The 24,555-nt window shown below is 31.7% G+C and overlaps 1 protein-coding gene across 3 annotated transcripts in view; it reads left to right on the forward strand.

Moving 5' to 3' along the window:
• Cep126 (centrosomal protein 126) overlaps positions 1-24,555 on the forward strand; it is an 80,182-nt gene that overhangs the window by 49,923 nt on the left and 5,704 nt on the right. For 2 of the 3 annotated variants that reach the window (XR_011708675.1, XM_027930447.2), the window contains exons 6-10: positions 3,882-6,027; positions 14,974-15,083; positions 15,939-16,014; positions 17,569-17,778; positions 23,925-23,989. Coding sequence is in view for 2 of the 3 variants with exons in the window: in XM_027930447.2 (XP_027786248.2) it covers positions 3,882-6,027; positions 14,974-15,083; positions 15,939-16,014; positions 17,569-17,778; positions 23,925-23,989 (2,607 nt within the window). In the remaining variant the exon portion in view is untranslated. The remainder of the gene's footprint in view (positions 1-3,881; positions 6,028-14,973; positions 15,084-15,938; positions 16,015-17,568; positions 17,779-23,924; positions 23,990-24,555) is intronic. The other variant, XM_071617165.1, reaches the window with a different exon arrangement.

Raw genomic sequence — 24,555 nt, forward strand, 5'->3', positions numbered from 1 at the left:
AAGAACATCACAGACTTAATGCAAACAGAAATCTTAGAGGCCTAGATAGCACAGTTCCATGTACCTTCTACCTTATAATCCAGACTTCTGAATCTCACTGGATTCAGTCTCACAGGAAGCCATCCAAGCTGTTTCCTTACTGTTATCAATTAAAATAATTTAATACCAAAATCAAACAGTGAAGTAGCTGTCCTTTGTTTTATTATTCTGATTTGGTTGAGTGACTATCAGTACACAAAGTATGCCAAACATATGATGTACAAGGGATAAATACTAGTAATATAAAACTTTTATGAATAATATTTAAAAACCTATTTCACACTAATATATCAAAAAGGATTAACTATATAAACTAAAATATTTTATCCTATAATTTATTTCCTTGATTTCTTGGTTTACCTTCTGGGCTACAAAAAATTATTTTTGTTTCATAGCAGAATATCTAAATTTTATGAAATTTGTAATCTTAAGATACACTACTTTTCTTTTTAATTCACTCAGTTTTTTTACTAGATTTATAATTTAGTATCTTAAAATTTATTGCTATATATCCAATACAGATTAATGCATTCTGGATATATGTGGAAAATCAGATATACTTTTAAACATTTAACATATTATTAAGTAATCATAAAATTTTAAGAAAACATTGATAAATTCCATGGAAATTTCAGTGAAATAGTGAAATTTTAGTGAAATAGCTGGAATTTATGAAAATTATTGTCCTACATCTCCAAAAAGGAATCATTTTATAAAGTCAATAGTTCATGCCCTAAACCCATATTATAATTACCTAAGAAATTTTAAAATAATACCAGTGGATGAACCTATACAAGTATTTTTTTAATTTTTCTTTAGTTGTCAATGGACCTTTATTTATTTATATGTGATGCTGAGAATTTAACCCAGTGCCTCACATATGCTAGGCAAGTGTTCTACCACTGAGCCACAACCTCAGCACCCCAATACATATATTAAATCAACAGGACCCAGGCATAGAAATTTTTTACCAAGATGGAACTTCTTTTTTTATTTTTTTATTTATATATGACAGCAGAATGCATTACAATTCTTATTACACAAAGAGCACAATTTTTCATATTTCTGGTTATATACAAAGTATATTCACACCAATTCGTGTCTTCATACATATACTTTGGATAATAATGTCCATCATATTCCACCATCATTTCTAACCCCATACTCCCTCCCTTTCCCTCCCACTCCTCTGCCCTATGTAGCATTTGTCTGTTCCTCCAATGCTCCCCCTCCCTACCCCACAATGAATCATCATCCTTATATCAGAGAAAACATTCAGCATTTGGTTTTTTGGGATTGGCTAACTTCACTTAGCATTATCTTCTCTAACTCTATCCATTTACCTTCAAATGCCATGATTTTATTCTCTTTTATTGCTGAGTAATATTCCATTGTATATATGCCACATTTTTTATCCATTCATCTATTGAAGAGTATCTAGGTTGGTTCCACAGTTTAGCTATTGTGAATTGTGCTGCAATAAACATTGATGTGGCTGTGTCCCAGTAGTATGCTGTTTTTAAGTCCTTTGGGTATAGACCGAGGAAAAGGGAAAGCTGGGTCAAATGGTGGTTCCATTCCCACATTTCCAAGGAATCTCCTTACTGCTTTCCATATTGGCTGCACCAATTTGCAGTCCCACCAGCAGTGTATGAGTGTACCTTTCTCCCCACATCCTTGCCAACACTTACTGTTGTTTGTATTCTTAACAGCTGCCATTCTGACTAGAATGAGATGAAATCTTAGAGTAGTTTTGATTTGCATTTCTCTAATTGCTAGAGATGATAAACATTTTTTAATATATTTGTTGATTGATATATAGAGGACACAGAAACTAACCCACAAAATTATAATTATATTAGACAAAGGTGCCAAAAACATGCATTAGAGAAAATAAAGCCTCTTCAACAAATGGTGCTGGGAGAACTGGAAATCCATATGCAACAAAATGAAATGAGACCCCTATCTCTCACCATGTACAAAACTCAACTCAAAATGGATCAAGGACTTAGGGATAAAACCAGAGACCCTACGTCTAATAGAAGAAAAAGTAGGCCCTAATCTCCATCATGTGGGATTAGGCCCCAGCTTCCTTGATAAAACTCCTTTGGCACAAGAATTAAAATCAAGAATCAATAAATGGGATGGACTCAAACTAAAAAGTTTCTTCTCAACAAAACAAACAATATAAGGTAAATAGAGAGCTACATATTGGGAGCAAATCTTTACCCCTCACACATCAGATAGAGCACTAATCTCTAGGGTATATAAAGAACTCAAAAAGCTAAGCAGCAAAAAAACAAATAACCCAATCAATAAATGGGCCAAGAACCTGAACAGACACTTCCTTATGTGACTTCTAAGATGCATCCAGAGTTAAAAACTTTACTATAGACCACGAGATTAACTTTTATAAAAAGTATATATCCCCTGCCAACAGGAAATTCATATTAAGGTCACAGAGCTGCTAGAAGCCTCATTCAAGTCCAATAAGGGTTTCAGGAAAAAAGAATGCAATTTGTAAATAACTGTTTTTTAGGATTTCACTTCCTATATGAGACCTTTTAAACTATAATTGTGGCTAAAGTAATTAAATAATTACCTTAGGAGTTGAAATTAAGGCAAGCAGATTATAAATCTTTGTTATCTTCCTATTGTTTTACATTGAGGACTACTTTAGAAATATAGATTACTTATACCCTTATATTTTTTATAGATATACTTTGATTTCTCTCTTTAGGGTTTTGTAGTTTTCATTGTAGAGATCTTTCACCTCTTTGGTTGGATTCCCAAATATCTTTTTTTTTTTTTTTTGAGGTTATTATGAATGGGGTAATTTTTCCTCATTTTCTTTGTCACTGATATACAGAAATGCCTTTGATTTATGGGTGTTGATTTTATATCCTGCTACTTTGCTGAATTCATTTACTAGTTTTAAAAGTTTTCTGGTGGAGGTTTTTGGGCCTTTTAGGTATAGAATCATATCAGCAAATAGTACTAATTTAAGTTCTTCTTTTCCTATACATATCCATTTGATTTCTTTTGTCTAATTGCTCTGACCAGTGTTTCAAGAACTATGTTGAATAAAAGTGGTGAAAGAGGGCATCCCTGTCTTATTCCAGTTTTTAGAGGGAATGCCTTCAATTTTTCTTTGTTTAGAATGATGTTGGCCTGAGGCTTAGCGTAGATAGCCTTTACAATGTTGAGATATGTTCCTGTTATCCCTAGTTTTTCTAGTGTTTTGAACATAAAGGAGTGCTATATTTTGTCAAATGCTTTTTCTGTGTCTATTGAGATGATCATATGATTCTTATCTTTAAGTCTACTGATGTGATGAATTACATTTATTGATTTCCATATTTTGAACCAACCTTGCATCCCTGGGATGAATCCCACTCGATCATGGTGCACAATCTTTTTGATATATTTTTGTATTCAATTTTCCAGAATTTTATTGAGAATTTTTTCATCTATGTTTATTAGAAATATTGGTCTGAAGTTTTCTTTCTTTGATGTGTCTTTGCCTGGTTTTGGGATCAGGGTGATATTGGCCTCATAGAATGAGTTTGGAATTACTGCCTTTTTTTCTATGTCCTGAAATAAATTAAAGAGTATTGGTATTAGTTCTTCTTTAAAGGTCTTTTAGAACTCGGCTGTGTATCCATCCAGTCCTGGGCTTTTCTTGGTTGGTAAGCTTTTGATGGCGTCTTCTATTTCTTCATTTGATATTGGTCTGTAAAATTGTACTCTATTTTACATGCCAATGAAAACCGGACTCAGTAATAATGCAAGACATTACCTTCACAATTTAAAAATTTCTTTTTTTCTTTTTTTTTTCTCAGAACTTTTGTGATGAAGTTAATCGTATAACCAATTCTGAAACACTCTCAAGTATAGACAGTCTTGAGGCTGGACAGCATGAAGAAGTATACTTGACACTTAATAAGGAGCCTTCTACATCAATCCAGCAGAATTCTGTTTCCCTCAAACTAGCAAATCTGCAATCAACTAATATAAACTGCTTTGATGAAGATAAACTGTTAGTCTCTAAAACTCAGCATATCAATAATTGGCTTACAAATTTAGATGCTCAAAAGACTCAGTCTGTCACATGTTTCTCAGATATGTTAAGTAAATCTAATGTTCTACCTGTGTGGGAAGCTTTTAATAATAAAGAACAAAATCCATCCACTTTGAGTAGAACTGTGCAAAGAGTCACAAGTACTGCTAATAATAATTCAGTAGCCTTTTTATATAGTCCACCCATAGTTGAACTAGATAAAAAAAGTGAAGAAACCTCTGAAGCCAGCACTATGAGGATAAGTGACTCTACTTTGGCAGAACTTAAAAGGGAGAGGCCATTGGTTACTAAGAGTCCAACATTTAAATTCAGCAAAGCCTGGACAGCTCCAGATTTTCTAAACCAGGAAGTGGCTACATTTTCCAATCAAGAAACATACTCTAAATTAGCTCAAGAAAATAGAGGTACTTCAATTCCTGCTTCATTCATGCCAACAGCAACACCTTTAGTCTTGCCATCTAATACACAATCAGCTAGGCCTTTAGCAAAGAACAATATTCACATAAAAGAAATTGACCCAGTGCAGTGTTCTGATAAGTTAGACGAATTAAAAGATGTTAAAGATGAAAGGATAAAATATTTCAATTATAACAAAAAAGAGTTGCCTTTATTTTCAGACAATGTTCAAACCACCTATTTACCTCAAAATTCTGATTCAAAAGATAAAAAACAAAAACTGTATGAATCATCAACATCATTGTCTAATGTAGCTTCTAATTATGATTTACTTGATGAGCATAAGAAAATAAAATACAACATTCATGAGCGAAATGGTGTAAGGTTTCTTAAAAGTATTTTAAAGAAGGAATCTAAATACGAACATGATTATTTTAAGGCACTAATTATAAATCAAGGCTTTAAGTTCAGAAATCAAAAAGCAGCAGCTATTAGAGATAGTATTGAATTAACCAAGGAAAAAAGTGCAGAAATCCCAAAGATTACCAAAAAATTGAGGTGGTTTGATGAAACTGGTGACATAGAAAACAACACTGAAGACAGTCATTCACTAAAGAATAGAACAAGAATGACTCAACCATGGTCTCAAGAACTCCACATTAAAAGTGTAGCTGGCAATAGTTTGACTAGTGTTCCTGCCTGTGCTGTAAATTCTAATAGAAAGAAGTCCAAGGATGACTCTCTCTCTGAAAATGTCACTGCTTTAGGAGGTCCTGGAACAGACCATGCACCTTTAAACTGCTTTATACCTTCAAGCTATAACTTTACTAAACAAGCCTGGCTGGCCTCCAAAAAAGAGGAAAATAAAATCACTATGCGTAATGGTAATTCTAGAACACCGAAAGGTAATCCACATAGAAGTGGAGCAAAAGTAATCAGAAGAACAGGATCTGCAAAAGTCCAATCCAGCTTTATGTATACCAACAGAAAAGGCACTGTCATTCAACCACGGTCTGCAAGTAAAGCCAACACATTTCTACAAACTCAGGGTAAACTAATTATACCTCATCCTCCTCCTAAACCTACATCAAATATTAGAAGTGGTAAAAATATACATGTATCTAAGTGTCAATCAATCATAACTGAAAATTCTCAAAACATTATTACGTATAACTGTTTTAATTCAAAATGCATGCTTCCAACAGAACACAATTTGAATCAGTGGAATCAAGAAAGTAGTCCTCTACTCTCAGATCCTCGTTCTGACTTGGTCACTGTGATTACATCTTTACCATCTTATTATTCTTCTGAGTGCCAAACTTTAGCAAAAACAAATCATTCAAATGGTACTCAAATGGTTACCCAGCAAGATGGGACATTATATTGCACCCAAAGAAGTCCTGTTTGTGAAGAAAGCTCTCAGTCTGTGACTCTTAGAACTACTGAAGAAGAATCGTCTCCCTTGTGGAAAAGAGGGAATAACATTCTGAGCCAAAATGAGAGGGCCACTGGTAAGAATAAATTTATATCTTTTTATAAATAAAATATACAACTTTTTAAATTCATATGAAATTTTCCTATTGAGGCATAGCAATATACACTACAATGTACATTTCATTATGATTAAATGTTAATATTCAATTATAAATTAGCCTTATAGAAATAACTTACCTTACTTTATATTTTAACTTAATCTAGTAGCTGAAGCTTTTAAGAGAGTGACCCAACCTATGCTCAAGTAAACTTAGAAAGTGTTGCCAGTGTTTTATTTTTTCATGATTTCTCTTGTTAATTTAAAAGAGGGTAGATAAGAAATAGGATATGATTCTTGTCCCACATTATTCTGTCATTAATATTTGGAGTTATAGTTTCTGTCAAGTTAAGCACAGTGAATATAATTGTTTAAATTATTATAAATAGTTGAGAAAATGTAATTATAACAAAATCCTTTATTATTCTTTAAAACTATTAAATTGAACTGCTATAAGCCAATAATAGATGTACCAAATCCTACCATTTCTTTTCAAAAGTGTGATAGCTCTGCATTTATCTGCTACAAATATTGACTTTCACATAAGGAAATGAATGATACCATTGCCTTAAGTTTTTTTAAAAAAGCTACTTCTATATAGACTGTCATTGCCCATAGCAACTGGTTGACTCCTCATGAGCTACTTTTCCTCTTCTGAGGGAATGAACTAAGAGCCCATATTTCCTGCTAGTAGGAACCGGTTGCTTATGGGTAAATAGGACTGGGGGAGAGAGAGAGAACAGAAAAGCAACTCTTCTTTTTCCAAAGGTATAAATAAATATTATAATTAAAGAGTTAATTTAAAATTTAATATTCAAAGTCTTCTTCAATTAGACCATAAACTTTTAGGGAAAATGAACTTTTTTTGTAATTCATCACTGTGTCTCCAGGCCCTAACAGTGCCTGACAATTCATAGGTACCCCAACTTTTCTGTGAATTGGGTGGGCACAAACACATTACCAGATAGAAAATTAAATGCAAAGACTGCAATATAAAAGTCTTCAGTGCTTGTCTACAAAGATCTAGATTTAAAATTTTTTTCCTCTCATTAGAATTTCTTTTTTTACCCAGTTATTTCACAATATAACTTTAATTTAATACTTCAAAAATAAAAGTCTCTTACAGATTATGTAATAATAATAAATAATAAATAAATAAATAAATAATGATGTTTATCTATTTCGAATTTCTACTTTCTTTTAGTTATAGGACTAAGGATTTTAAATTTATTATCTTACTAAACTTTATAGTAACCCTGAAAAATAAACATTTTTAAAAATCCCATTTTTGCAAAGAAGGAAACAGAAATTCCCTGTGGCAAGAACTAATAAATAACAGAATTGGCATTTTAATCCAGATTTCTATGGCTCTAAGACCTGTGCTTTTTTCTACTAAAACCATACAGTAAATATAGTTACTAAACATATATCATGTAGACTCTGAGCTATCAGAAAAAATAATTGGAAACTTAGTTTTCCAAATAGCTTATGTAATAAAGGGTAGCCTATACTAGAATCCTCATTCTCTGATAAAAGAATGGGATATGTATTTTCAACTGGAGAAACTACTATTTTCCTGATATTTAATGAAAGGAGGTACTTCTCTCAGGAATATAAGAAACACTGGAAACAAAGAATTTTAGCCACATTTTGATAGATATAAAAATATTCAAACTGTTGTATATATCTATACCTCTTACTACAATAATTATACTTAGAAAATCTAAAAATTCTAACAAAACCAAATACTTAGCAGTCATTCAAGATTTTTTTCAAAACTAAATGTCTAACATTTTAAGTTACTTCTATGGTAATAACAAATTATAGTTCAGTGAGAATTTATTCATTTTCATTTTCCCACTCCTATTTGCCAGGTCATTTCTGTTATCACATTTTTTTTTTCAAAAAGAGAGAGAGAGAATTTTTTTAATATTTATTTTTTAGTTTTCGGCGGACACAACATCTTTGTTTGTATGTGGTGCTGAGGATGGAACCCAGGCCGCACGCATGCCAGGCGAGAGCGCTACCGCTTGAGCTACATCCCCAGCCCAAGTTTGGGTTGTTTTTACTAAAAGAATAAAATATTATGTAAATCAGCCCTTAGATGTGGGATAGATGATATCAGGACATGTATATGAAACTGGAAGAAAAGAATTCCTAGAGAATCATCTGGACATTTACATCAATCTCTAGATTGGACCATGGTTACCATTTTCATATGACACTAGAAATTTGTTCAGAGATACCAGGATAAGTTTTATTACTTACCCTAATGCCAGAATTAGCCAGACACAGTGCTGCATACTTGTAATCCCAGCAACTTGGGATGCTGAAGCAAGAGGAATCACAAGTTCAAGGCCAGCCTTGTCAACTTAGCGAGGCCCTAAGCAACTTAATAAGACTGTCTCTCAAAATATTAAAATGGGCTGGGGATTTTTATCAGTGATAAAGTTCCCCTGGGTTCAATCCTCACTATTGACAAGAAAATCAGGGGGGGTAGAAAAGAAGAGACCAAGTTATTGGCTATTATAATAATTATTAGGTATTATTTAAATGCACATATGTGGATGAAATAATACATAACAGTTTTAAGAATACGCTGTATGCTTAAAACTATGTCTAGGACTGGGGATGTGGCTCAAGCGGTAGCGCGCTCGCCTGGCATGCATGCGGCCCGGGTTCGACCCTCAGCACCACATACAAAGATGTTGTGTCCGCCGAAAACTCAAAAAAGAATAAATAAATATTAAAAATTCCCTCTCTCTCTCTCTCTCTTTAAAAATAAATAAATAAATACATAAAGTCTAGCTTTAGAGCTGGAATGTTCTAGAATAGAAACTACCAGTGGGCATCTTATGTTATAAGAATGTGTTTTCTAAAGCTACATGTGTATACTGGGTCACTATGACAAATATGTTTATTTTTCTGAGACACAATCAAATCAGCATGAAAGTTACTAGCATGGTGTATAAGAGCTAGAATTTTAGAGTTTAGAGCCCAACTAAGTGGAGCTGAATCTCAGCTTTACCCCTTACTGGCTCTACGAATTTGGACAAGTTATTTATCGTCTCCTGTGCCTTAATTTCTTTATCTGTAAAGACGGTGGTGGTAATCATACCTATAGCCCTTAGAACAATATCTGGAAATTTATAAATGCTAAGTAAATATTAACTAGTATTATGTTATTTCTGACTCTCAAAAGTCAGATGTTCAAGTCCTGGCCAACTTTCCTGAAAATTGGTGGCTTCTTTGTGTCTCTGTTGTTTTATACCTATATTTCTATATCATTTGCATACATTTGTGCATATGTGTGTGTATTAGCTATAGGATCATAATTAACATCAATTAAATTTAATATTCAAACCCATGTTCTCCAGTATATAATTTAATCTCAGGGCTCAAAATACTTTAATTTTGTTCTTCTTTCTGACTCTTAATATAACATATGTGTATACTTCCATGTACTTCCCCAAGATATTTATATGTTTACATAAATATTCATATTCTATGCCCCAGACTAAGTAAATTTTCTACTCCTTAGCCCCCCAAAACCTAAGTATATACCACAATAATTTTGTATTTACACATAATGTTCTTCCTGACTCAAAGCACCTTTTTACTTGTGAATCCACTACTCCTTTTAACATCAAGCTCGGATATAATATTCTCTATGAAATCTTTCTTAATTTTTTAATTCATTGTAATCCTCTGTGCTTTCATTTAGTTCTGTCTATAATTCTACATGCAATTTAAGCACTTTACTGCAATAATCCATTTAACTTTGTATCCAGCCTTCTAAATCAACAGCCTCAAATATTATCATTATTAATAAAATTTTGAGAAATATATATGCTGTACATATGTATTACTATACTAACATGTGCATATGAACCTTAATCAGAACACAACATTTTATTTTTTTTATTTTTTCTAATTATACACGACAACAGAATGTAATTCATTTCATTGTATACAAATGGAGCAAACCTTTTCATTTATCTGGTTGTACACAATGCAGATTTGCACCATTTGTACAATCATACATGTACCTAGGGTAATGATGTCAGTCTCATTCCACCATCTTACCTATCCCCATGCCCCCTCCCATTCCCAACTTTCCTTTGCCCAATCCAAAGTTCCTCTATTCTTCCCATGCCCTCTCCATTATGGATCAGCATCCACTTATCTGAGAGAAAATTCTGCCTTTGGTTTTTTTGGAATTGGCTTTGCTTAGCATGATATTTTCCAGCTCCATCTATTTACCTACAAATGCCATAATTTCATTCTTCTTTAATGCATAGTAATATTCCATTGTGTATATATACCACAGTTTCTTTATTCATTTATCTATTGAAGAGTACCTAGATTGGTTCCATTGTTTAGCTTTTGTGAATTGAGTTGCTATAAACATTGAAGTGGTTGCATCCCTGTAGTATGCTGATTTGAAGTCCTTTAGGTATAAACCTAGGAGTGGGGTAGCTTGCAAATGGTAGTTCCATTCAAAGTTTTCTGAGGAATCTCCATACTGCTTTCCAGAGTGGTTGCAACCAATTTGCAGTCCCACAAACAATATATGAGCTTACCTTTTCCCCACATCCCTGCCAACATTTATTGTTACTTATATTCTTGTTAATTGCCATTCTGACTGGAGTGAGATGGAATCCCAGTGTAGTTTCAATTTGCATTTCTCTAATTGCTAGAGATGTTGAACACTTTTTTATATAATTGTTGGGCATTTGTATTTATTCTTCTGTGAAGTGTCTGTTTAGCTCCTTTGCCTATTTATTGATTGGGTTATTGGGGGCGGGGGGGGGGGGTGTTGGTGTTAAGTTTTTTGAGTTCTTTATATATCCTGGAGATTAATGCTCTATCTGAGGTGCTGGTAGTAAGGAATTTTTCCCATCCTGTAGGCTCTGTCTTCATGCTCTTGAATGTTTCCTTTGCTGTAAAGAAGATTTTCAGCTTGATACAATTACTTTTATTTCTTGGTTTTACCCTGTGCACTTTAGGAGTCCTATTGAGGAATTCAGCTCCTAAGCTGACTATATTATAGAGATTTGGGCCTACTTTTTCTTCTAGTAGTTGCAGGGTCTTTGGTCTAATGCATAGGTTCTTGATCCACTTTGAGTTGATTTTTGTGCAGGGTTAGATATAGTGGTTCAATTTCAGTTACTACATAAGAATTTCCAGTTTTTCCAGCGCCATATGTTAAAAGGGCTATGTTTTCTCCAGTGTATGTTTTTGGAAACTTCGTTTAGTATGAGATAACAGAATTTATGTTGCTTTGTTTCTGTGTCTTCTATTCTGTACCATTGGTCTTCATATCTATTTTTGTGCCAGTATCATGCAATTTTTGTTACTAGAGCTCTTTAGTATAATTTAAGGTCTAGCATTGTGATGTCTCCTATGTAACTTTTCTTACTAAGGATTGCTTCGACTATTTTGGGTCTCTTTAATTTTTCAAATTTAACTTCATGACTGCTTTTATTTCTATGAAGAATGTCTTCAGAACCTTTATAGGAATTACATTAAATCTGTATAGTGCTTTTGGTAGTGTGGCCATTTTGACAATGTTAATTCTGCCTATCCAAGAACATGGGAGATCTTTCCATCTTCTAAGGTCTTCTTTAACTTCCTTCTTTAGTGTTCTGTAGTATTCATTGTAGAGGTCTTTCACTTCTTTTGTTAGATTGATTCCCAAGTTTCTTTGTTTGTTTGAAGCTATTGTGAATGAGGTAGTTTTCCTAATTTCTCTTTCAGTTGATTCATCATTGATGTACAGGAATGCAGTTGATTTATGGATGTTAATTTCATATCCTGCTAATTTGCTGAATTCATTTATGAGTTCAAGAAGTTTTCTGGTGGATTTTTTGGATCTTCTAAATATAGAATCATGTCACCAGCAAATAGTGATAGTGTAAGTGCCCTTTTCCTATTTGTATCTGTTTAATTTCTTCCTTTTGTCTAGTTGCTGTGGCTAGGGTTTCAAGGACTATGTTGAATAGAAGTGGTTGAAAGAGGGCATCCCTGTCTTGTTCTAATCTGTAGAATTTTTCTCCATTTAGAATGATGCTGGCCTTCAGTTTGGTGTATACAGCTTTTATAATATTGAGGTATATTCCTACAATCACTAGTTTTTCTAGGGTTTTGAGCATGAATTGATGCTGAATTTTGTCAAATGCTTTTTCTACATCTATTGATATAATAATGTGGTTCTTGTCTTTAGGTCTGTTGATATGATTTATTTATTTCCATATGTTGAACCAACCATGCAACCCTGAATTCCACTTGATCATGGTACACTATCTTTTTAATATGTTTTTGTATGTGATTTGCCAGAATTTTACTGAGAATTTTTGCATCTATATTCATCAGGGATATTGGTCTGAAAGCTTCTTTTCTTTATGTGTCATTGTCTGGTTTTGGTATCAGGGTGATACTACCTTCATAGAATGAGTTTGGAAGAGTTCTCTCCTTTTCTGTTTCATGGAATAATTTGAATAGTGTTGGTTTAAATTCTTCTTTGAAGATTTTGTAAAGATTAGCTGAGAATCTGTTTGGCCCTGGGCTTTTCTTAGTTGGTAGGCTTTTGATGGCATCTTCAATTTAATTGCTTGAAATTAATCTGCTTAAATTTTCTATCTCTTGCTGTTTCAAGTTGGGTAGGTCATATGTCTCTAAAAGTCTGTCAATGTCTTCAATATTTTCTATTTTATTGAAATATAGATTTTCAAAATAGTTTCTGATTATCATCTGTATTTCAATAATGTCCGTATACTTCCTTTTTCATCACAAATTTTAGTGATTTGAGTTTTCTCTCTTGTTTTCTTCATTAGTTTGGCTAAGGGTTTATCAATTTATTTATTTATTCAAAGAACAAAATTTTAGTTTCATCTATTTTTTGAATTTTTGGTTTTAATTTTATTGATTTTTTGGGCTTTGATTTTAATTATTTCCTGACTTATACTGCTTTTAGTGTTGACTTGTTCTTCCTTTTCTAGGGCTTTGAGATGTAATGTTAGGTTACTTATTCGGTGACTTTCTATCTTTTAAAGAATGCATTCAGTGCAATGAACTTTCCTTTTAGATCTGCCTTCATACTGTCCCAGAGATTTTGATAAGTTGTATCACAATTCTCATTTACCTCTAAGTATTTTTTAAGTATTTTTTTATTTCATCCATGATTTCTTCTACTATTCATTGGTCATTTAATAGCATGTTAGAGTAGCTTCTATTTTTTATTTTATTGTTGATTTCTAATTTTATTCCATTATGATCTGATAGAATGCAGGGTATTATCTCTATTTTTTTGTATTTGCTAAGAGTTGCTTTATGGCCTAAGATATGATGTGTTTTAGAGAAGAATCCATGCGCTTCTAAGAAAAAAGTGTATTCAGTCCTTGATGGATGAAATTTTCTACATATGTCTGTTCAGTCTAAGTTATTAATTGCATTTTTTTTTAGTTCTATAGCTTCTTTATTTAGTTTTCATTTGGAGGATCTATCTAGTAATGAGAGAGGTGTGTTGAAGTCACCCAGTATTATTATTTTGTGGTCTATTTGATTTTTGAAATTGTGAAGGGTTTGTTTGATGTATGTAGATGCTCCACCATTTGGGGCATGAATATTTGATTGTTATGTCCTGTTTATGTATAATTCCCTTAAGCAGTGTGAAATGGCCCTTCTTGGACCCTTCTGATTAACTTTGGCTTAAAGCCAACTTTATCTGATATGAGTATAGAAACCCCTGCTTGTGGATAAGATCATGTGAGTAAGTTTTATCCCATCCTTTTACATTCAGTCTGTGGTTGTCTTTGCCTATGAGGTGAGTCTCTTGAGGACATCTTATTGTTGGGTCATGTTTTAATCCAATCTGCCGGTCTATGTCTTTTGGTTGATGAGCTTAGGCCATTTACATTCAATGTTATTATTGAGATATAATTTTTATTTCCTGTCATTTTGTTTTATTTTTCTCACAGCACTTATTACTTGTATTTTTTATGATTGCCATTCTAACTGGAGTGAGAGGAAATCTATGTGTAGTTTGGATTTACATTTCCTTGATTGCTAAGGATGTTGAACATTTTTTTCATATATTTGTTAGTCATTTGCATTTCTTCTTTTGAGATATATGTTTAGTTCATATTCACATTAATTAATTGTGTTTTGATGTTAAGTTTTTTGTGTTCTACATATAACCTGGTTATTAACTCCCATCAGAAGAGTAGCTGGCAAAGATTTTCTCCCATTCTATAGATTCTCTCTTCATACTCTTATTTCCTTTGCTGTACAAAAGATTTTTAATTTGAATCCTTCTGATTTATTGATTCTTGGTTTTATTTCTTGAGTTTTAGAAGCCTTGTCAGAAAGTTGGTGCCCTGTGCCAATGTCTTAAAGTGTTAAACTTAAATTTTCTTTTAGAGGTTGCAATGTTTCTTTTCTAATTCCTATGTCTTTAATATACTGTAAGTTGATTTTTGTTTCAGTTGGAACTTTCATTCCTTCAAGATAACCAAGATTACTATGTGCAATATATAACAGTCTGTCTTACAAACTAACTAGATTATCAGTGTCAATCATTTATTGCATGAGTAAAGTTTAATTTCTAATTTTTAAATGAAGCATAAATTAGAATTCTAATATGTTCTTCCTGCACACCAATGGCTTATTTTACATACCTTCCCGGTGTTCTAGCACCAAGTGTCAGAAGTCACTGATCCAAAGCATAAGTCCCTCAAAAGCAGGAATTGTGTTGAATTATACTTGTAATTGTACCATTCAAAGAACATATGAGAGAAAACTCAATAAAATTTATAGATGAAATAAATAAGTTTTCTGTGATGTTCCAAGGTAATTGGAAAGTTTACAATTGATAGAGTATACTCAACTTGTATAATTTCTGACATTGTGCTGGCATTTGTTTAAGATTCTACTGTTAGAAGAAGAAAGCAAATTGAAAATAAGAGGAGAAGTCCTTTAGAGCAGAAAAGAAAAAACCCTGGATCTGTAGGACAGAAGTACAATGAGCAAATAAATGTAAGTATAGCATTAGTAAAAATTTCTAAATAACAGTGAAAAAAATTGTGTGGGAAGCAGAAGGCTATTACAGTCCTTGCTGTAAACTATATACCACAACATAAATATAAATATAGCCAAAGTCATTTGTGATGCAGTCTTAGAATCTTACGCTAAGCTTTTGTACTATACTTATTTTCTGTCCTATAATTAGCCTATATGATCTGTTACCAATAAAGGTTTTAAATCAACTTTTAAGAAATCACTATTGTTATTTTATCTGTTATTGTTTATAATGAATTCTGGAAAAACTTAGGTCATGCACAACAAAATTCAAAGTTTTTGAAATATACAGAAGAAAAAGAAAAGGAGGTAGAGAAGATGAGAGGAAAGTAGGAAGAAAGAAGGGAAAGGGAAGGAGAAAGGGAAAAAAGGAAGGAAGGAAGGAAGGAAGGAAGGAAGGAAGGAAGGAAGGAAGGAAGGAAAACTAGAATCATGAATAAAGGAAGCATGTATTTTAATCATAAAGACTAAGACAGTCCTATCTGATTGAACATCCTACTTGAATCTGAGCTTCCTGGAAGACATGGCAAAAAGGAAAATCAAATGAGCTTTATAATTTTCAAGGGTTATTGGTGATAATTTTGTTATTAAATAATGACAGCTGAAAATACAGGCAGCAATAATAAGAATTCATACCCCATTTGAAACAAATGTATGATATATGATATGTCAAGATCAATGTAAAGTTTTGAGCAACTAATAAATTTCTGATTAAAAAAATATAGGCAGCAATTTAAAAAATTTTAAGTTCATGTATATATCATAAATTTTAAATGTTGAATCATGTTCTGATTTACTATCCTATTTTTATAGAATTTTGGACAAAGTGCCCAGCTAAGTTCAAATGAGCCAAAACTAACTACAAGGGGTACTTCTAATGATGGAGAAGGTATTGGTCTATACATTTTCTTCAGTTTTGTTTCCAACAATTTTCTTTTCTTATGTGGATCTTCTCAGTTGCTTACATTTTATGTGATTGCTAAAACACCATTTAGGACCTGAACTTTTCCTCACCCCTACACACTTAGTTCATTGCCAGTTTTTCTTCATTCATAATAACAATTCATTGATCATCTTTTCTACAGCAAATTATTTCCTGACTTGACAATTATTTCTGTAGGATAGATTCCCAGAATTAAAATTACAGTATCTGGCATGTAATTGGCACCTAATAAATATTTGTTAATGAAACTACAAATAATTAAATGATAACTGGATCAAAGGAAAGACATATTGATACAGCTTTTCAAACATATTGCTAAAGTATTTCCAAAAAAGTATTACCTTTAGAAATTCTCTCAGTGATATATGTCAATTTAAAGAATCACTTCTAATCATGCTTATATGATAGGCAAAGAAATGGTGTTATATTAGTTTTTATTTTATATTTTAATAATAATATACTTAATTTTTTATGTATTTTTTGGTAAATTGTCTCTTCATCTTATTTTTCCATATGTATTAGAATTTTGAAAATTTCTTGATAATTTTTATAAATTCTTGAATAAAATGTTTTCATTGCTTGGTTATTTTTATTATATTACACTTATTTTGTATTTTTACATATGTAAGTATTAATTTTCATTTATTCACTCAATAAATGATTATTAAGAGCTAATTTTCTGCTTACAAGTAAATATTGGGTTATAAAGTATGAACAAAACATACAATAGCCTTGCCCTCCAGAAATTAAAGTATGTCAGGGAAGATTGGCCCAACCTTAGATAAACATGTGTTAACCTTTTCTTAACGATTTCTCCATTATTTTTAAATTCAAAAAAACTCTCAGTACAGAAATTTACAGATATTTCCTTTTCATATAGGTTGTTTTAATAGTTTGATTCCTTAAATTTAACTCTTCAATTACTGGAATTTCTTAGATGAATGGTGGCAAATGAAACTCTAAATTAAGCTCTTTATTAAGCATCAAACTAATTTATTGAGTCATCTTTCCCTTCTTTCAAGTCTTTAATGCTTCTTTGATCATATACTCTTAATCTAATTGGGTCTGTTTCTAGGCTATCAATTCTGTTCAGCTGATCATCTAATTTTCTCTTCTATGTTCCTTTTCTCTTATTCTTTTGTTTATAGTTAATTTTAACTGCTACTAAAAAGACAATTTCCTTTATATTATCTTTGTACCATCAATGAGTAAAAAAATAACACAAAAATTATCTAAATCTAGTATATTTTATTCTTTTATTTAGGTAATACTCTAAAGATTTCTATTGCCTCATTTCTATTATTTGGGATTTTTTTTTAATTAAGGATAGGAAAATGCTACATACCAAGGATCCTAACATATAAAATGCAAGTAATAGAATATATACTGTATTTCTATTTGTGAAATAATGTATACACACATAATTCAGCCTAGTACGTATAAGGGCTGATTCCAAAAACATAAAGGGATCAAAGAATAATTGATATAAAGTTTCTGTAGTTTCAGACAGTACTTCTGAGTTTTTGACAGCTGAAAACCTAGTGGAAGCATCAGTACCTGAGGATGAAATTCTAACTGTCATGAATAGCAAGCAGCTACAGAAATCAAATCTGAATTTAAGTAAGACCCAGCAATTCAGCATCTGTACACTATCAGCTGAAGAACAAAAGATCCTACAATCCCTTAATCATTTGAATGGAAGGCTACGCTGTAAGTGTGGAAGAATATCCTTTGTGGAAAATGTGGTGTTTTGAAATTAGACTATTTTCATTTTAATCTTAATTTAATTTTAAAAAATCAATGTGGCACACATCTATAATCCTAGAGGCTTGGGAGGATGTGGCAAGAAGATTGCGAATTCAAAGCCAGACTCAGGAAAAGCAACTAAGCAATTCAGTGAGATTCGTCTCTAAATAAAATACAAAATAGGGCTGGGGATGTAGCTCAGTAGTCAACTGCCCCTGGGTTCAATCCCTGGTACCAAAAATAAAATAAAATAAAAAATAAAAATGCAACATCTATCTAGATTAATGGAGTATATACAAATTAAGAATTTATCTAAATGAAATCATACTGCTTCAAGTATACCATATCATTTATGACATCATTTATGATGATACCAAAAGCCTTACTGTGTTTGAGAAACATATGAACATGGACAGGCAGGGTACCTATATTGACCATCCATGAAAACAACTATAAATTCTTGATTAAGTATTTTAAACTCTAAATATAACAATGAGCTAGCGAGAATATAACAAATTCTCAGAAATTCGTAAGAACTCAGAAAGAGAAGGAGAATGCTTCAGTTAGCTTATATTCTGAGCATATTTAACTCAGGATATTTTCATTTCACAAGTGAAATCCAAGGAAAAAGAGCAGCCCACAGTAAGACTCAGAGAGTATAAAAACAACATAGAGGGGACAGAAGATGAAACCCAGGGCCCACTGAAGATTAGTAGTCTCATAAAAGAGCCTCCCACATAAAGCCGTACCGTACAAAGATCTATGCATTGCACATACACAGAAAGGAGGGAAGGGTAAAAAAGAAAGAAACTTGTAATTCTTGAACTTCAGTATTGAGCAGATGAGGGGTCAGAGAGAAATCCATGAGAATTTAGAACCACCATGTAGTATAACTACCACACAAATTTACAAGCCATATTCACACCACTTGAGTGGTCTTTAAAGTCTCAAACAAAGAATTTAATTTAGAATGACCTCAATCTAGTAACAGCCCAAAATATCTGAAAGAAAAGTAAATTTATGTCCCTTCTGTAGAAACCTACTCATATTTTAGTTTTCAAAGAATTATCACAAAGAAAAATAAGCAGCCCACAATTAAAAAATAAGATAAAATAACTTGATCCACAAAGAAAAAGGCACCATTAAAAAATCAAAAGAAACCACAAGACCAAATAAACAGACCCAAACAGTGTTTTAGATAATGATATTACCAGACACAGGCTATAACTACATTTATATGTTTTAAAGTAATCAGAACTGTGTTTAAAAATCCAGTCAGAGAATAAGAAAGTATTATAAAGAATGACCAAGCAGATTTGAAAAAAAAAATGGGCCAAACAGAAAGCCTAGAAATGAAAAATATAATAATTGAAATTCAAAATTCAGCAGATTACAGACATCTGAAGAAAGAATTAGTAAACTGGAATATAAATCAAAGAAACTTATCCAGAATAAAGTACAAAGACACAAAGAGATGGGAATTTAAGAGTTTAAAAGACAAAGGAATAAGAAAGTCTGAAGTAGGCCACAAGCAATATGTGAAGTAATAACAGCTGGCAATTTTTCCAATCTGATGAACAATACCAACCTACAAATTCAAAAACCTAACACATTTCAGAGTAAATAAAAAGAAGTCCCCTTGTATGGTTTCAGTCCCCAGCACAAAGAAAAGAAATTCTCACCAAGACACATCACAGTAAATTTTAATCAGTAACAAAGATGGCAGAAAACATTAAAGATATCAGAAGATATTAAACAATGTGTTCAATGTACTAAACTTAAAATCTTTCAAGGTGAAAATGTCTCTCAAAAATCAGAGCAAATTAAAAATATGTTCAGACAAAAACTTAGTAAATAGACACTAAGGAAATTCTAACAAATGCACTTTAGCAGATAGAAATTAATCTGAGTTAATTTGAACAAACATTTTATTTAAAAAGTATAACAAAGCATCATGTGTTTAAGATTTAGAATTAAAATACCTATAAATATACATAAGTTGGGAAAACAAATAGAGGTAATATACACTAGGATTCTTGATAAGGAATAGGGTAAAGATACGGATTAAGTTTAAATGCTGATAATTGAAATATACCTCTAGTAATTATTAGAGTCACATCTAAAAGACTAGAAATATACAACTTTCAAACTAGTAAGGAAGGGAAAATGGCATTCAAAAAATACTAGATTAATCCAAAATAAAACAAGAAAGAAAATAAAAACATAGAAGAGGTAGAACAAATGGAAATACTATCCTATAAGATGGTATGTACAAATATATTTACAATATGTGTAAATGGATTAAATGCTATACTTAAAAGACAAAATTTGTCAAATGGAATTTTATGATAAAATTATATTCTATTTCTAAACCACGTATTCAAAACATAAGAATATAGAAAAGCAGAAAACCAAAAAGATGAAAAATATGTAAAAAGCAAATAATAACCAAAGCTAGTTTAAATGTAATATTATCAGACAAAATTGACTATACAGTAGAAAGCTATATAGACAGATTACTTCATGATGATCAAAGTTTTAATATAGGAGAAATACATAAAATGTTTTATATGAAATTAAGAATATAGCCTCAGCAGCACAATTCACAATATCTAAATTATGGAACCAACCTAGATGCCCTCCAGTATCCAATGGATAGGGAAACTTTGGTATACATACATAATGGAATATTACTCAGCATTAAAAGAGGATAAAATCATGGTATTTGCAGGTAAATGGATGAAGTTGGAGCATAAAATGCTAAGTGAAGCAAGCCAATCCCAAAAAACCAATGGCCAAATGTTTTCTTTGATATGAGAATGCTGGCTCATAATGGTGATGGGGCAGGGAGCAAGGGAGGAATGGAGGAACTCTATAGATAGAGCAAAGGGGAGGGAGAGGAAAGGAGGGGATAAGGAGGTAGGAATGATGGTGGAATGAGTTCGACATCCTTACCCTAAGTATATGTATAAAGATATGAATGGTGTGAAAGTACTTTGTGTACAATCTTGACTTGAAAAATTGTGCTCTATATGTCTAATATGAAATGAATTGCATTCTGCCATCATGTATAACAAATTAGAATAAATAAATAATTTAATAAAAAAAGAATAGCCTCAAATATGTTTTAAGGCTGGAGGTGTAGCTTGGTGTTGCAGTATGTATTTACCGTGCATATTTAGCAAGCATGAAGTTCTGGGTTCAATCCCCAGCACCAAAAAACAAATGAAATATTTCCAATGGTAGTAGAAGATTTTAACCTACCATTGTCAGTACTTGATAGAACAAATAGAAAAAGTACAATAGATGTGAAAGAATTGAACATAATTAACAAATTTGATCAGAAAGACACATTTTTCATAAGCACACACAGAACATTTATAATATAAATCACATATGATACCATAAAATAAGTTTTAACAGCTTTCAAAGGATTAGAGTCATGCAGGCTATATCCTGGCTGCAATACAATTTAGATAAAATCTAATAACAAAAGTGAACCATAAATAACAAAAAGATTACCATTAAGAAACATTTTTACCCCAGTACTGGAGATTGAATCCAGATGCTTTACCATGGAGCTAATTCCCAGCCCTTTTTATTTCTTATTTTCAAAAAGGCTCTTGCTAAGTTGCTGAGGTTGGTCTCAAACTTGCCCTCATGCCTCAGCCTCCCTCGTTGCTAAGATTATAGGCGTGTAGCACCACTCCTGGCAAGAAACACATTTTTTTTATTCTCAAAAAATATATATACATAATAAAAATTACAAAATATTTACATGTGAACAATAATAAAAATATTTTGTGAGTATATGTTTTTATCAGGACCTCTTTACCTATGCACCATTGACATTTTGAATTCAGTAATTCTGGTTGTTTTTTAATGGTACTGGGAATCAAACCTAGGGCCTCACACATGCTATGCAAACCCAGTCTAAGGAATGGATAATTCTTTATTGTAGGGGGTATCTTATGCATTATAAAGTGTTTAGCAGCTTATCTGGTCTCTACCCATTACATGCCATAGCACCTCCCAGTCATGACAACCAAGTGTCTCCATACATTGCCAAACGTCCCCTGGATGGCAAAAATACCCTATGGCTGAGAACATACAATTAGAATCCCAATGTTAAAAGTTACATCCTTTTTTGTTGGAAAGAAGAACTACTAATTGCAAAGGAAGTTGGATTTAGATACAGTCCCCCTCACTTAAGGTAAAAACCTGCTTTTGAATTCCAGATATCATATTGCCAGAAAAGATATGAAGAAATTCTGGGATTATTTTCAAAAACATTGTTTGTAATAACACTAAATAGCAAGAAATTAAATGGAACTTCTAGTGTGTACTAGACATAAAAATCAGTTCCATGTAATTAAATATTAAATATAAAAGAAAATAAAGTTTTTAAGAGGTAAGAAAATATTTCTAACCTCAAGATAAGGAAGGATTTCTTAAGCACAAGAAATACAATCTATAAAAGAAAAAAATAAATCTGACTATATTAAAATCACAAACCTCATATCAAAATACAGTTAAAAGAATGAAAAAGCCACAAAGTGATAGAAAATATAACAGAGAATAAAGGACTCATTTAAACCATGTGAAGAATGCCTATAAGTTAATGAGGAAAAAAAGACAACCCAGTAGAAAAATGGAACCAAAAAAGATTTTGAATGGGAACTTCACAACAAAGGAAATGTAAATAACAATAAACATTGATTTAAATGCTCAATTTCACTAGTAATAGAGAAATGCAAATTAAAATGATGAGTTCTAGTTACATATTCATCAGAAAGACTGAAGGTTAAAAAACTGAGAATCCTATGTATTGGGAAAGATGTGCAGCAATAGCAGCTCTCATGTAATACTGTCGGAGGGTAAACTGGTGCAATCCTTTTAGGAAGTTTTGTCACCATCTAAGTTAAACATGAACATACCTTACAGCCCAGCAATTTCACTTCTAAATGTGTATGCTCTACAGAAAATCCTGCACATGCCTGTCAGGAGATATATGTATAAGAATGTGGAGATCATTATTTATAAAATTCAAAAATAAAAAAAATTTAAAGTATATTTATGATAGAATATTATTCAGCAAGGAAGACATACAAATTATAGCTACACACATCATCCTGATGAATCTTAAAATATATAATTTTGAGTTAAAAAACAAAAGGATAAATCCATTACAAAAATAGTTAAAAATAAATTGTTGTTTGGGGGATGTATACACGTGCTAAAACAACAAAGCAAGAAACTCAGCATAGGGTAGTATGGGGGCAGAGAGCTCCACGAAGTTTCTTTAAAATTTTTTTTTTTTATTTTTTAGGTATAGTTGAACACAATACCTTTATTTATTTATTTTTATGTGATGCTAAGGATCGAACCCAGGGCCTTGCACATGCTAGGTGAGCGCTCTACTGCTAAGCCACAACCCCAGCCCAAGGAAGTTTCTAAAGTAGTGATCAATTCAATAGGTAGTTACACAGACATTAACTTTATTATTATTAATTAAAATATGCATATGTTTTATATACTCTGCATGTTAACTTCAAAATTAAAACTGAATTTTAAAATGATATAGAAAGCAGAAAACTAAAACACAAAAACACAGAACTAAGGCTATCCCTTTAAGATGTAAAATTATGCAGATAAAGAATAAAAAACTCAAGTCAATAACTTGGAGGTTTTATTTCTATTAGGTACTCCTATATTTAAATGCTTCACATAAAAGATTCTACATGAATTATTTTCTTTTACCCAGATTCTTCCTAGTGTATGGACCAAAGCCTAAAGATTGAAAAAACCAGAATTGATAAAATTACTCAAATTTTTGTGCTTCAATAGCTAAATAAACATATATTTTTTCCTGAGAAAAAAAAAGTTTCCAAGGATGAAATTCCTGTTTTGGTTTAAAAAAAGAAAGAAGACATAATATCTCAATAAAGACTGAGGGCCAACAGGAAAGAAAAGTCTTACTCAATTTTGAATATTTTGGAAATTTTGGAATGTAATATTTGATTCTTTTTTGTAATATTTGATTCTTTAGTCATTCTTTTCTTTCAGTAAATGTAAACAAATTATTTTTGTGTTATGGTATAATTTTTCAGATATGCAAGAAACCATTTGCCAAAATCCATCCATCAAAAACACTCTACAAATAATACCACTTCTGGTAAGTATTTGAAAAAGCTTTCTTTTTTTCTTTTTTTTTTTTTTTTTTTTTTCTTGTTTTAGGAAATGTCATGATTTTCATGTGTCCATCAATAAAGGTAAGAATCCTTTGTTAGTATCAGTTTTTCTTGATACTGATTTTTAGAGCTTTACTCTCCCAACCAACTCTTTTTATTATGTTTCATTACAATCAAGCAAATATTCTTTCACTTTGAAAATCAAAATATAAGCCTTTTTATATACAGAGTATTTTATCAGTCATGAGATCAGAAACAAGCATTAGTGCACCAATCTTCAAGTAATTTTATTTAGTTGTGTAACCTAATTGAAAAATTACTAATATTACCTTGGTAATGATCTGTGTCCTGGCCCATATCCCTTCCGTGTCCTCAGAGTTCAAAACTAAACATTACTATCTTGAATCTTTTTTTTTTTACCTTGGCACTAGACTCTGGTAAATAAAAATATTTAAATAAAAAATAGTCCCTACATTCAAGAATTTGCAGTCAAACGGGGAAAGATATATTTGTAATATATACAAATAACTATAATACAAGCTAAGACAAA

The sequence above is a fragment of the Marmota flaviventris genome, chromosome 9 (genome assembly GCF_047511675.1).
Source record: "Marmota flaviventris isolate mMarFla1 chromosome 9, mMarFla1.hap1, whole genome shotgun sequence".
Lineage (NCBI taxonomy): Eukaryota > Metazoa > Chordata > Mammalia > Rodentia > Sciuridae > Marmota > Marmota flaviventris.